The sequence below is a fragment of the Channa argus genome, chromosome 3 (genome assembly GCF_033026475.1).
Source record: "Channa argus isolate prfri chromosome 3, Channa argus male v1.0, whole genome shotgun sequence".
In the NCBI taxonomy this organism is placed as follows: Eukaryota; Metazoa; Chordata; class Actinopteri; order Anabantiformes; family Channidae; genus Channa; species Channa argus.
The window spans coordinates 17,823,123-17,839,199 of NC_090199.1; the positions used below are offsets into that span (position 1 = coordinate 17,823,123).

At 38.6% G+C, this 16,077-nt stretch overlaps 1 protein-coding gene across 3 annotated transcripts in view; it reads right to left on the bottom strand.

Annotated features, from left to right (window-relative positions):
* The window catches only part of septin9b (septin 9b), a 71,107-nt gene that overhangs the window by 41,846 nt on the left and 13,184 nt on the right, over positions 1-16,077 (bottom strand). The window contains exon 1 of one of the 3 annotated variants that reach the window (XM_067498121.1): positions 13,132-13,290. The exons of 1 other annotated variant lie outside the window; for it this stretch is intronic. In XM_067498121.1, coding sequence (XP_067354222.1) covers positions 13,132-13,153 — 22 coding nt within the window. In that variant the 5' untranslated portion in view covers positions 13,154-13,290. Of the gene's footprint in view, positions 1-7,109; positions 7,270-13,131; positions 13,291-16,077 lie in introns of those variants that run through there. One more of the 3 variants, XM_067498120.1, reaches the window with a different exon arrangement.

Genomic DNA, 16,077 nt, shown 5'->3' on the forward strand with positions numbered 1-16,077 from the left:
TATTTTTAATGCAATAATAAACCTATGGTCCTTCCCACAATGCCACTAAACCGTGTCTTTTCTACCCCTGCTTTCCTCTGTCTTGTGTTTTGTGATCACTGAGAGGGAGTCCAAGGCTGTGGCTACTTTAAGCTCTGGTCAGAAAATACGCTTGTGTGCCAGATTTCTGAAGGAGCTAAAATGTAAGATGGCACTGTGTAGCCATTCATCCTCTGAAAACACAATGATATTTTAGATTATTGTTAGACTTTGGAAAAGCTGTTAATGTGAGAATTAAAGCTGAATTAAAGCTGAACAGCAAAATTTATAATCACAGATTTAAAAAATAAATAGAAGAACTCATGCTCTGCTTGTGACCTGCAAATTGACCTTGAATTAGTATTTGTTTGTGATTATTAGAAGATCCAAACCAGAGTAGTGCTTGTTTCCATAGTAATTACAGTAGTTTGCAGATAAGTGCATGGGATTTAAGACCAAGGGATTCGTCACTAAGATCACTCAATTTTGATAATGACAAAGGGTTACTATTGTGTGTGTGTTGGAGGGTAGTGGTTGTTGTTCATTCTCTCTTTCTTCTTCACCTAAACGAAAATGGAAAGGAAGGATAATCTCTGAATATCACAAGTATGGGGTCACAGAGCAACAGAGTATCTGTGAATGTGGGACTGACAGATGGATGAAGGAGTATTGTTCCAGTGAAACAGCATTCCCAGACTATGAGCTGGAAATGAGAGGTCCACTGTAGCTCAGAGGAACATCATTTACAACAGCCAGGAGTCTCGTTATCCCACGTCCTTCCACTACCTATCACTGCCCAGTGTCCAGTATCTCATATGGGAAGATAAACCAGCACAGACAGTATAGCTATGGATTCTTAGTGCAACAAAAACAAAGATAGAGGACAGTGTATACTTATGCTCATTTGTAATAAAACAGCCCAAGTGATAGGTTGTGCTGTCTCGGTATCATCAGAGTCATCACTTACTACTCAAGGACATCCCAATGTATGAAAACAAACTTTCAGTATCACCCCAGTCCAGGTGCATTAATAAGAGACTCTCAGGACTTAGAGGGTGGAAAACACACACAAAGATAAGACAGAAAAGTTAAGTAGAGAAAAGAGACTGAAAGCACAAATTCTAATTTTTGGTATAAGAAATGAGAAGGTCAAAACTGGTTTAGGTATCACTTAGTTGGCAGTGAAAGCAGTATGAATAGTTTGTATTTATTAACTTCTTATGAAATGTTCAGTAAGCAAAAATAAACCAGTACACAGTGCACAGTATAGATGAGATGAGACAACCTAAAAAAACTACACCAAAGCATGAATCAAGCAAGTAGGTAGCCTTGAATTTTTATGTTTTATAATTCTAGCCTCAGACAGTAAGTTCACTGATCAGCCACTGACCAGGAGAAACATGACCAAACCTGGCATCTGACAAGACAAGGCCAAACAATGAACAACAGAATTTAATACTATGGTATCTTGCTTTGTCAAATGAAAACCTAATGCTATGCTGTCAAACACATACTTCCTCTTTCTTCCCACTGATGGTGTTAGGTTTACTAATGCTGACAAGCAGCAGTGAAGTTCCCCACATCAGATTTACTGTGTTGTTCCATTTTGGTCTGGCCGACACCCCGTGTCCAGCACAAAGGAATTCTGGGAGTCTTATAGGTGTGTGGGAAAGACTGTTGACATAATGTTAATTGAAGTTGATAATAAGCTGCGATTAAAACCTTTTTTCACAGTAATGTTGAAGTAAAGAAGGAAATCTGAACCCAAAACAGAAACAAGAGGAAATTTCACCCATAATAGAATATTGTACACACATACAAATAGTCATTTAAGCAACTCACTTCAGGCTCGTTAAACCAGGGGCAACTCTGAATAGAATTAAAATATTGAAATAAAAAGTCCCATTTTGACCTACTCTTATAACAAGTCAATAAGATCAAAAATTCCACGTGCAGGCACCACAGCAACCACCAACATTTACCACTACTATAACTGACAACATCACAACTACCACCACTACCACTGATAATGGCACCAGATCAACACACTGTGCAAAGAAGACGCTATGTATGAATAGAGATATGAATAGAAAAGCTATGAAAAGAGAAGATATGAATAGATGAACGTCTGACTTACCAGCAATATTTTCTTTCATGACAAACTTTTATTGTGTTATTTTTGTTCTTTTACCAAAGGAAATGGGCTTCCACAGATCTAGTTTGGGTAGCAATAATTATTGTTTACTTTCACACAGTTACATTTTTTCCTTATGACTTAATTCATTTGTGAATTCCTTGCTTACCAAAATACTACTCTTTTATATCAGATTTGTATATTATAGTGCAGAGATGAAGAATACCCAGCACCAACAAATTCATTTAAAGTTCAAAACATCTTTATTTTGTACTGTTTGCCCTTATAGCCTTTGACATGTTTACAGTAAAGAAAACAGCATGCACTAAGGCATTTCAATGGACAACACAGGAACGTATCTTATTTTAGACTGTTCACCTCACTAAACTCCACAATGTAGAGTGTATTAATAGTATTGTGATTATTTTACCTTTTTTTTGTACTTCATTGATATCTATTACTTTGTATGTAAACTGTATTATTATGTGTAATGGCTACTGCACAAAGATTAGATAAAAATAAAGTCTCTCTCTCTCTCTCTCTCTCTATATATATATATATATATATATATATATATATGTCCATATATATGTCCACCTCTGTAGTGAGTCTATATAGGAAGGTGGATTTTGGAATAACAATGTAAATGCATAGACTATCAGTATATGTATTTTATGTGGAAGCAGCTGCCGGGGGTTCAGAAATGACAGGAAGGATGGTGACTGAGTGAGAAAACAATTTATAGTACATTACTGTTTTTCTGAGGTCCAGCTTTGGTTTCTGTACTTATTTACAATTTACAGACCTACACTACCCCCCTTAGCTGTCCAACCTACTTCTATGTATATACTATCCAGTTTCTATTTTGTGTTTATATGCTCATCTTAATAAGAACAAGAGGAAGAAGAATAAGATGAAGAAGCCAACTTCACGAAATGTAAGGACCAAGTTGTTCAGAAAGTAGAAGCCTATAGTACAGAAGGCCACAACACTATATAGTTTTCAATAGTTTTTTTTAATAGTTTTTCTTTTTTCTTCAGTCAAACAGGAAAAAGAACTACTACTATCCTACTCTAGTTGACGTTTTACTGATTTAAACACATTCCATAAAGTGCACCTGGCTCATGAAGCTCCATATGGCTAATTACCATAAAACAACAACTTAGCATTTTTGTCACTAACTCCCTGAATGTACATGACTATTTATACAAATCAAAAATTTGATTAACTACATTGACGCAGTCCGATGCCATTTGTTTTCCAATTGTCCTCACGCTTTTCTTTAATACGATCCATATTTTCCCATCAAGTCTCAGTAATTAAACAGCAGCATTTAAACACAGCAGGTAGACCCCAGACTGGACTGGACCAGACTACGGACACGGACCAACTACAAATTAGCCACATAGACCAAAGCCTCTGTTTACTTCCTCTCAAGCAATGTCCTGTCACCATAACCCAGAATACTCACATCTTTATTTACTGAATTATTGTTTTTATCTCTATCATCTCTACCATTTTTATTACTAGCAATCAAAATTTACATTTTGAACACAGAGTGAACTCATTGTTGTGTTTTGAACACCATGTCTGTGGCTGCCGTGACATTAGACAAGAGCTCTCTTTAATTGTAAATTAATACGTTAATTAGAATCCAGGAATACGTTCAGATATGGATACTGATCTGGTTTAATCCCCTGTGTTGTTGAAGCAATTCCCTTTGCCCCTTTACCTTTGGCAGGTAAAGTGTTTGATCTAGTTTTGCCTAATCCCAGTCCTGTACAGACTGATTTACAGCAGTAACCAGTGAAGGTATAAAAGAACTGGCTGCATTTCACCTAACACCTTCACACATACACTTTTTTGATCTTCAGTAAAGACACGATAAAAAGGGAGAATGGAAAGAGAAATGTGGTTGGCAACAAACCTGATACAGGAAAAACTACATGTGCAGCTAATAGCTTGATGACCTTAAGGCAGAGACTATGCAAACAGAACAGTTTTTAATGTAAGACGCATGCACCCTGACACAAAATATGTCAAAACAAAAAACATTTATCAAGAAGGCAGGCCATTGAATGTACCAGTACATGAGTGGGTAGAGAACATAAGGATGCAGAGCTACCAGACATCTGCAGCCTCTGAATGCATTTAGGTGGACATTTACATACCTACTGAGGATACGTGTGCATTTACATAAAGAGCAAGTTGCAAATAAATGAATTCTGAACGTAAGATTAAAATGTTTCCAAACAGCAGGAAAAAAAATCTGATTTTGTAGTACAAAATCAGATTTTGTGACAACATTTTTATGGTTATGTTTAGGCACTCACAGAGGTTGGTTACGGTTTAGGAAAGACTGTGGTCTGGCTTACTAGAAAAAACTTACCAGTGACTGCATGTATATATTTAATTTAAGAGAAAACCACAATCTTCCTCTAACCTTAACCAACGTGCTTTCGTTGCCTAAATCTAACCACACATGGTTCTCTGGAGTCCATCTCGGGTCTGTGGTGTGTGCTTTTATATGCCATCTACCCCAACCACCTTCTTGCATTTAGTAAATGTAGCACTTCATTTACTCAACAAACAGACTGCATCAGAACAGAATGCAGCCAGTGATTACATTTGCTAAAAAATGTAGTTGTGGCTTCAGTTTGGTTGAAGTGCTGGTGAAGTCCACAATACGTGGTCATGGACACAAAGGCCACACAGACTAATAAACATTTAACCAAATAGACTGTAACTATAAAACTCATATAGAGTACTCTACATACTGTAGAGATCTAGCTGTTTTACTGAACTCATTTATACTACAGACGATTTCCATTTTTCGGTCACCTTGGTTTAATATAGCTGTATCAGAATAAAGAGGACCACTGAGAACTGTTTAGCAAGTGTTATATTTACAGTTCCACTCAAACCAGCTTAATATCACACTGGTCTCTCTGCCAGGTTTTTAAAATGTACCACACACAAGCACTCTCTCCATTTCAATGTTCATTTCCTCTCTGTGTCCACATGCCACACTGGAGCAACAACGTGGCAACTTTAATCAGCCCAAATACCTTGGACTGGACACTAAGCTCAGTTTAGATTGGCAGACATGTACAACTCTACAAAGCCTCTCTGAATATACAAATATGGGCTTATGCTGGGCCTCCTCTCTGCTGAAAATATGTTTAATTGAATAGACATTTTGGAACTTTCAGAAAATAATAATGATTCAGTGTGTAGTTTCTTCCATTTTAGTCCAACAAATGACACATTACTATATTTTTAGTGTGACCTTCAGTTAAATTGCATTAACTCTCTCAGTGTCACACACTGTACTGTGAAAACATAATGATCTGTAATAGATTAGGGATTTTCTTAGTCAGGTGTTCACTATGCTATCCGGTTCCTCTCTCTGCAGTTGCTTCCATCCTGGATGGAAACAAAAAAAGTGCTTCCTACTAACCATCATGATCTGCTGGTGGGGTAGTTCATGAATGCTATCTTTGGCAGCAAATGCAGAGAGTAATTCTGTGATCTAGTTAGGGGCGGCTATAGCTCAGTTGGTAAAGGCAGTTGCTTACGGACCACAGGGTGAGTGGTTCGATCCCTGGCCCTGGCTATATGTCGAAGTGTCCCTGGGCAAGACCCTGAACCCCTAAGCCGAATGATGATCATCATCATCATCATCAATTCTGTGATCTAGTTGCATCTGTCAGTCTGCTCGGGAGCTGGGTTACTTTTACCCATAAACTAATTAGTCTGACCATGTCTGTGGGCGATCATAGAGAGAGGTTAAAAAGAGGGATAATGGGGCACACATCAGACACTCATCGCCTCCTTCAAGGCATTTGTGGTGTTACACTTACTTGTGGCTAAGCTTATAAAAGGGAGTTAGAAAAAATTTGTAAAATTTGACTCTCTAGTAAAAGATATCAGATATAACGACAATAATAGTAAAAACTACTACAGAAATCATTCCAGGTTTACATACGAATATCAATTAGGATTATCTAATGTTCTAAACAAAAGTAGATATGAATTATTTCATTCACCAGATTATAAACTGTCCGGCTCATTTAGCCGCTAACTAATTGCTCTTTACGTGATTTGGGAAACACTTTGAAGCTTAATATGAAAATCTGTTGTACAATTACATCTTCTCACATGATTTACTAAATAAATAATACAGTGTAGGGCAGTGATCAGTCATATTTTTATCAAATAAATGAGGGTAAAGCACATTATTGTAGAAAAATGTGTTACAGCCTCTTAATTATTTTGTATTCGCAAATACTTTAATTAACGGAGACTTTGCACAGGACTAAAAGTTATTTTGTGTTATTAATTGTCAGCTTATAATATCTACTAGCAACAGCCCCAAAGAGCAGCTGGAGCGACTGACCAGAGGAGGAACAGGAAAGAAAGGAGGAAGGAAGAAAGACAGAATGGTAGAGGAAGAGAGGACAAAGGGAATCACTGTCAGCTCCACACTCACAAACAAAAGGAGAAACAAAGTTGTTAATGTAGTACATGAGGTTGGACAGATGTTAGCTCTTAGTGCTGAGGTTTCACTGTCTCCCTCTTAGTGCTTTTAGCTGAAGGCGTTCCGGTGCTTGAATGGTGTCCTGTCAGTGTTGTGTGTTTGTTTCTACTGATGACGTAACTTATAATATAATCGATAGCAGACAATAGGCTACAGGGACTTTACGACGATATGACTGCATAGTGCTGCCATCCTATTTTAACACAAAAGCAAGCAGATATAGCTGAACTTTACTGTACCCCAGTCATAAAAATACATTTAGGATAATTTATTTAAGTCACACAGAGTACATGCATAAAGTAGAATGGCTAGTTTTATATTGTTCATATATAATATATTTCTAACGGTTGCTGCTGCTTAACCTAAACACTCACCATAAATATTGTAAGTGAAAGGAAAATAAAATTAGTTACTAACCTTCAAAATCAGAAATTACTCCCTCCAGTTGTGTACTAACTCCAGAATCAGACATCTTTTCAGTCAGGAAATATTACAAACTTTTAAGTATCTCTGTTAATTCTGAACTAATTCTAAAATAAACTCAAAGAGAAACTAGTCCAAGCCCAACTGTTGTTCTCTGACTTCCTACTAACTTTTCTATATTGCTGCATTCAGCCTTTAGAAAGAGTAAAAAGCCAGTCCCCTCCGTCTCCTCCCCTCCTTGTAGCAAGAAACACCCCTGTCCTATTTTAGTGTGTGTGTGTGTTTCCCTTGCCCCCAACAGACTTGTATATACACGTGCAAGCATATACACAGACAACAGACCCTGTCATACTTTGAGATCCTTTTCTAGCAAAGGGGCTTTCAGATATGATTTTCTCATTTGGCCTCTGAGCAGTTCTGACAGTTAAAAAGTGGACAACATGTCAAATACTTACTTTACTTTCCAAGGTAAGTTGCAATCAGGCAAGATCCCTTGGCTCTACCAGGGTTTTTGTTACTCTGTTATGACTGAAGTTGAACCACAGTCAAAGAGTTTGAGGCTTCAGTTTTGAGTAAACAACCTCTGCAAACTGACTGGCATGTTAATTAAAGTGTAGTCGCTTCTGTATGAGCTGCTTTGCTGTGACAGAAAAACCTGAAAGACTTGTGGGGAAAGTTGACAAGGTGGCGCCTCTGAGCAATCAGAGGGTGATTTGTGCAGCAGCCTGCCCTCTGTGACACCGGGCTATCAGGGAGAACATGGGAATTTGAGCATGTTGGACACATATGACCAGTAATTAAAGCACTGGTGCACTGTTTTTAGGAGAAAAGTCAAAGAAAAACTGGCTTATTGATGTGGTGAGTATTCGTCCTTGAAGCTGCTGAGACCAATTTAGCGACTGTTCTTTGAAGTGACAGAAAAACACAGTTAAAAACGGGTTGATAAAATGACCTAGTGACCAAATATCAAAGTTGGCCTTGAATTTTTTTTAACAACTTCCACTGCTTATCCTGTGAGATGTGCTACCTATCTATGAATCTACCAGAGAAAAAAGTAATGCTTTGGGTGGCATTTCTGCCATTTTCACATTAAAGGTTAAGCTCAACAGAATAGAGAAGCTGGCTCCCAATGAATTCTCAAAAGTATCCAAAAAACTAAAGCAAGGACCACAGAAAGCTGGCATTTGCACTTCCAGACAAATCAGAGATAATGTCACATCTTAGATAACACAAATCACGTACTGTTTTACTGTTTATGTAAAAAGCAAAAATGCACAAATTAGTATCTGGCACTTTTATAGACTGCAAGTAAATGAGAAATCCCATTTGAATGAAAAGATCCATTCTAAGGGTCACTAATAAAATGCCAAGCCAGTACCATAGCCCCTGACCCTGTAACACCAGAGAGGTTGATGGTAACAGAGAAGAATGCAGTGTGTTTATACTTATTTCATAGAACTTGTTTAAAGGTGTTAAGGTGTCACTAGATAAAGAACAGAGTGTGGCACATTCAATGTAAACATGCACTTATCCTGATCATCATATGAAGTGCAATAAAGCTTAAACACAGTCTTGCAAGAAAGCAGTACATGTACATATGTGTGTGTGTGTGTGTTCGTAATGCACATACAAAGTGTGTGGCCCCTTTCCACCCATGCAGACCCAAATTGTAAACCATTTACCAAAATGATCTTAGTAATGTAAGGTAGGAAACCAAAACGCATGGTGTGTGAGATACGCACACCCCTTAGCCAGTGTGTATTTATCTAAACATGGACTATGAGGCAAAACGGAGCGACAGAATGAGGAAAAGCTCCAAAACAACATCTGGAGAAACGTGTGTGTGTGTGTGTGTGTGTGTGTGTGTATCTGTGGTAAGCAGTGTTAAGTGAATATAAGCCTGTGCATACATGTGCTCATTTAGTTGCTTGACTGTGACTGTGGACGCGGGTGTTTCTGCGTGTATGTGTGTCTCAGTGCCCCTAAAATAGCACTGTAAACACAGAGGCCTTTGCACATAGAAGGATAAATCTTCTAACCAACACCATTCAGCCCCACATCTCTGTGATGCTGAGAGAGACAGCAGTTGTACTTGTTATGTACTTTGTTAATATAAATAGCTTGTAATTTATTAAGCGTAATGTAACGTTATGTGTACATGGTCAACAGACAGTGAATTTGTCTCTGTTGGATTTGTTATTAGCTTGTAAAGACGTTAGTGTGACATGTCAACTTTACAGATTACCAACATGAAAGATGCCCAAAAAGATCTAATTTTGTTTTTTTATTTTTACCATAGCAGGTAAACATACAATGCATAGTCCTTTTACAAATAGATGAATGATGGCCCTAATGTTGTATAAAATTGTTGGTTTCTATGTGTTTAAACTAGAGACATTTATTATGTACCTCTATTCTTAGACTTTGTTACCTGGTCAGTTCAAGATAAACAGGAAATAGCATAACCACAAACTATTATTGGCAGGAAGCTGCACAAAACCAAAATCTCTAGCTGGGTGTTATTATTTGTTCAGGTTAGCTAATGTGTGTGGTTTCAGCATTTAGCTAAATGGGACCTTTTAAAGATGATGGGTTTAACCTAAATGTCCAAGAAGCATGATAAAATTGCTTGTCTGAATGTTAGTGGAATGTATTAACTTATTGTAGCAGAGCCTAAATAACACGCTGTCACTGCAGAAATATTGTGCAATTAAACATGGTAGTGAAACCACTGCACAAATGCAGAGAAATGGAAAATACAAATAACTTGAGATTTCAAGACAGAACCATGAGACTGAACGAAGTGCACAGTTACAATGAGCTCGGTGAAAGAAGGCTTCCATAGCACAGAGAGCCTTGTTTTTCACGCCGGATTACCACCACTCACATGCTATTTCAATGCTCGTATTCATTTGACAGTTCTGTGGAAGAACTCTTCTTATTGCTCCTTTAGTAGTAAGCTTTCAAATTGGTCTAAAAGCTGAGGGAGCAATTTATGTTGTCAGAAACAAGACTACAGACATTTTAAGACAATGGATGGGACTTGTTGGGTCTAAGATGTCTTGGTGCAAGTGACAAAGGAATACCTCACATTGACTTGTTGACAAATGTGTGTCACAATGAACAGAAACTAAAGTTTGCACATTTGGTTTCCTCTTTATTGGGATGTTAGAGCATGTTGACTTCATACTGTATGTATATAACAAATGCATCCATAGTGCCACATGTATAAAACATAATGATACCAGGAAATCTATGATTTATATCACAAACTGCAAATGGAAACAAAACATAAATGGACTAACTGGCTTAGTGACAAGTGCAGCAGACAAGTACATTGGAGCTCATTCTGTAAAAGTGTATAATACTATAATTATCAGTGGAAATGTATCACGGGGCAGCAAAAGTAACACCCCAGTATCAGCATCCATTTTCACACTTACCTCTATCTTTACATCTATATATTGACATCAACTTATTTCCTCTTTGCACCTATAGCTTACCGGAAGTTGAGCTGCTTGTGAACAATTATCTAAATAATCCCTCATTGAGGGGTTTCTGTCTGTGCTGGAGCACCCCCGCCTTGGTCTGTGTTTCCATCATGATGAATAATGTCACCTGTCACACACCCTCCCTCAGGACGGGTGAAGGTGGGGCTTCCCACTTAGTTTCCTGAACTCCCTGTGCTGGCTGTTTTCATGGCTCCCTCACTTATCATCACTGAATAATAATCTGAGCAACAATATGAGGTGAGATACTGGGAGGGCAGTGGGAGGAGAACTGCAGGGCGTTCACTCATGGAGGATATCCTGTACACGTCTTTTATGGAACATGTTGAGCCATGATTTACTTTGATATTGTGTGTTGTCCAGTTAGTTGAGATATTGTGCACTTGTGCTTTGGGGTGAGTGTACACAGGGTTCTGGGCAGATCGCTACAGAATGGTAGATCGATGCATAGAAAGAGAGAATGGGAGACAGAGATACAGACCGTGCACTCCTGGACCATTAAATAAATAATAATAATAAATAATAGTACGATTAAATAAAAGGGCAATTTAAAAGTAATCTTGAACATTATGTGCTTGACTTTATGAGAACAGCTTGTTCACATTCATGTAAACTGGACAAGAATGGAGGAAGATTCAAAATAAGACAAATACTGAGCTTTAATATAAACAGAATGATGGATAATGAATCCCACTCATATATTAGGACTTAATGTGGATCCTGACCTTGATCATGCAAGAAGGTTTTAATCAACATATTTTCACTAAGTAAGTGTCTCAACAGGTCCTTTAAAAACTATCTCAGAGGGTTGTAACTACAGTTACTGAATCATTGGTTTTATTGTCATTCTGAGTGGCACACAGCTATTGCATTAAGCCTCATTTCAAAAGACGAGACTTTGCTCTTAATTGGCAGAACAAAACCCATCAAGGCACAACTGTTCCTTCCATTTGCAGGCTAAGTTCTTTGTTGTCTTTTTACTTTGTTGTTTTTTTTTTTTATTCTGCGACAGTCAATGTGGTGACCATACGGAACAGTCGTGGCAGAGATTAAATGTCATAATGAACATTTTAATCGCGAACAGGCAATAAAGAGGAACAAGGTGGTTCGAAAAAACCATCTTTGCATCACAGCCTCAGCTCCTAATAAAAGAAAGACTTAGCAGATTGGCTGTAGTCATGACAACATGACCCAACAAAACATCACAGAACTGGTAGAAAACTAGGAAGTAGTTCAGCCCATGCTGGACTTCCTAAATTAGAAGGAGTGAGGGCTGAAGCCACACTCAGCCACCTCACAACTCCCAACTACATTGTCCTCACCCCTGCTAGAGTCAGTATTTGCTAAATTCCTCCATCTCCCAGTAAAAATCTCTCCATCTGCAAAATATGAATCATCCACATGGCACATTTCACAGCACTTAGGGAAATGGTGGCTGCAACAAGGAGGACAAATGACATTGCAAGACTGCCACCAAGTGGTAATAAAAAAATATGTGTACGGTGTGTCTCTATGCATCTCATGGCTCAGTGAACTCAGACACCTTATTAACAGTCGAATTTAAGGCTAATTTGCGAAGTGTGGCTCAGCTTGAAGTCCAGCCTTAATCACTGCATGATGCCAGATTAGTCTTATCCTCTTAGTGCAGACTGAACACATATGGGCTGAACACAAGTTTCAAAGAGTCTTCATTAACACTAAACAAACCACACATTAAAACTAGGAAAGGCTTGAAACATCTCCTTTGAGAAATAGCCACATCTGACAAGGACAGAATTAAAATGACACGGATGCAGGACAGTGTAAAGTCTCTGGTGCATGCTGACACATTAAAAGACTCTACGGTCTGTCAAGACACCAAATCATTTTAGCTGGCAAACTAACTCTGCTCTTACTTAAACCTCCCGTGTCAGTCAAAGTTGAACTGACAGCTGGAGTCTTAGGCCAGTTTAAAGTCCAGTTATGTGATACGGCATGCAGAATTCACTCCAACTGTCTATCTACTGACGGATTATAGTTGTGAACAGTGTGTGGACCAGCTATAAATCAGTATACGACCAGCCAATTAGAGTACAGCACTGGAAGATTATGTTTTCTCATTCTAGGAAGTTGTCTCTGGCAGCATGTCAGATGAGGTTTAGGCACAGTTTATCTGCAAACAGTAGCTATGCTCAGAAATAGCATGTGCATTTTACAGTGAGCTTAGCTGTTGCTGTTCATTCAATCAGAATTAGAGAAGAAATGTCTGTTGAGCAAATCTTTAGTTCTGTTCGTAGCTCAGACAGCATCTATAAGAAATGAGTCAGAGGCATAACGTTGACACGCAGACTGACAGAGATCTCTAAACGTCTGCTCCCACAAGTGACCGTGCAGAGCTTCAAGCCGACTGCTGCCACCGTTAAGAAACTGCTTCCTCAGCAGTCTAACAAAGTCTAAAAAAATTCTCTACTGAGGAAAAATGTTTCATTGTTAAAGAACCAAACAAGTTGGAAAAAGCCACAACTTACCGGCTATTCTGTCTCGCTCCATAACTCAGCAGCTACCTCAAATAGCCACATGTAAGCTCTCCCTTTTCTCTCCTCTCCTCTCCTTCCTTCCCTCCGTTTTTTCCTCAGTGTAGACTTCCCCTTTCTCTTGACTTAGTCACCCTGTCCCCCTCTCTTAACCCTCCCTCTCTCCTCCCTCTTTTTCTTCTCTCTGCTCTTACTTCCTCCAAGTTTTAATGTGTTCAGTCTGTCAGAATAACAAATGTTTGCAGCAGACATCTGCAGCCATGTGCTAGTCATATGTATTACTTCGTTCTCGGTTTCTTTGTTGTCTCTCTCATAACTCTCTCTATCTCTCCTACACCCAAATGATGTAGTCTTTTATCTCAGAGACCTAAGTTTTTTTTTCATATCAATATAATTATAATTGCCTTGAGGTAGTTTCCCTTTCTCTTTATCTCTCCTGCTCCCCTGATACTGAAGCTGTATTGTGTCTGAAATAAAGCCTTGGACTAAAGGTCCTCATTCGAAAAGAAAAAACACAGTACACGTATTACAGTAACAAAGTTTTGTTTAGAGCAACTAATAATCAATGTTACATGATGTTGGAAAACAAGCTTATTCACGTCCTGCACATCCGCTGAGTTTTTCTCATCTCAGTCCTGTAAGAAAAATGACTTGAAATTTGTCACAGACTGAATGCATCATGATTAATCTGTGGCCCAAAACCAGATTAAGCAACAGAAATCCATTGGTGTTAGCACAGCAACACACTAACACACACGTCTCATGGTTAGACTCTGGGCCCTGACCCTCAACTTGCAGCTCAGAAAGGTCAAGGGCCACTTAGCCAGCCGCTCTCTTTGTGAGAAAGTCTCAAGACGATAAGACACACTTGCACAAAATCTCACACACCCATCTTTGTTTCTGTGTTAGGACGAGGAGGACAGCTCAACAGCTCACTTCCTCTTTTCCTTTCTTAAAGTCAACGTCCTTCATCTATCCATAACTTGACCGAACTTACAAACAAAACTAGCTTAAATATGGGCCAAAGCAGCCTCTCCCACACACACACACACACACACACACACACACACACACACACACACAAGCTAGTCCAGCATGCATGCAGCATTGACACAGGACACGAACACACTGGTATTTGGGAACAACAGGAACATCTTTCTTGGGTGAGGCCAGTGTGCGGATAAAACAGTGATATGAGCGTTGCTTCTCCGAACAGCAGGGATGACAAATGACTCCTGTTACTCAACCAGAGCTGACACAGAAAACTATGCACAAAGCTTTCAATGCTCAGGTGTTTGCTACATGTTTCCAATTTCAGAACTTGTAAAAAATATTTCACAATATTTCTAGTTTTGCAACATACATACACGAGTTTCCAAAGTGGTACAGATACATATCTCTATCTGACTCCCTCTCTCTCACACACACACATACAATCGCCACTCCCCTGCAGCTCTGGGGCCTATGCTGACATCCACAATAGAGAATTGAGAACAAGCAGAGCAGAGGAGGCATATTAAGGATATTCAAGAGTAAATCCACTGAGATTAGGAGCACATTTATCCCTAGTAAGGTTTAAGTATTAGGACACAGCCTCACACAAGTTTATTTCACTAACCTGGTCAGTCTTCTCTCTGCATGTGGTAGTGTGCTACCTATGGCTTTTTTGATACTTATTCATAAATACAAATTCATATGAAACCTGAATAAAACCAGAGAAATTCTAAGTCTTTTAGATTAGAATTGACATGGAAAGCAGAATGCTGGTGTGTAGAGACATGTCTCTTTTGGCCCCTGGCTTTTTTTGTCCCGTGATCATTTTTTCAGACTTAAAAAACCTCAGTTAATCACAGGGTCAGGGTCAAAAAACACATGAAACACACAACATGTGCTCATGCATTTGTCGACTCACTCCTACATGCAAATAACATACAAACACATGGTCCAACATACATACATACATACATACATGCACGAGGAGCTGCCAGTGTTTTTGTTAACACATGATGCACTGATTGATTTCTGTGCATGATTTCTTGAAAATTTTGTAGAAGGAAAGTTTCTTTCTTCTTTTTCTTTTTTAAGCTGGAGCCAAACGGCCGTGCTACCACAGCACTGCCACGCACACACACACACACTTACATGCCAGGTCCACCCTGCAGTGTGCTCCTCTGGCTTCTGAACAAAGAGCAGTGGCCTGGGCTGAAATGACAGCCTGCTCACTCATACCCATGCACATATGCAGTCATATTCATGTAAACATTTTTTAACTGCCCATAAAGCTTACTGACTTTACCACACACACACACACACACACGTGTGCACACACAAGTAGATTATTTGCTCCAGTGCACAGAAGCATTATTTAAAGCGATCTTGACGTTTAAGCCTTATTTATTTGTATTTTTTTCATTAACCAAGGTGAGTATAAATTATTAATTGAAAATGACATTATAACCTTAGTACAGCTCACACAGGTTATCTTATTTTGAGACTTAATTTAGTTTTTTAACAACAAATTTATCCTGTGACGGACTGGTGACCTGTCTGGGGTGTGCTTATCCCCCTTAACAGGATAAGCAATATAATGAATTGATGGATGGATGAACACATTAATGACATTACTTAAAGATTCTACCATCACTAAAAAACTCTTAAACTGTAGCTTCAAAGCTGCTACATTACTTATAATTATAAGTATGAGGCTTATTATTCAATTTTTTTATATATATTTGTAGTAGAAAACACTTATGTTTTCTAAATTTTCAAAAACTACTTTCAAAAAGATTTTATGCATGTTCAAAATTGCTGAGTTGTAGAAGCTCTACTGTTAAACCTGCCTGCCCACTTTGGCCATTCTCTGTGGACTTTAGATGTTGCTTAAATTGGTTTTCTCCATGTCCTCCTACAAAGACATGCAGTTACAGTCCGTTAACTAGT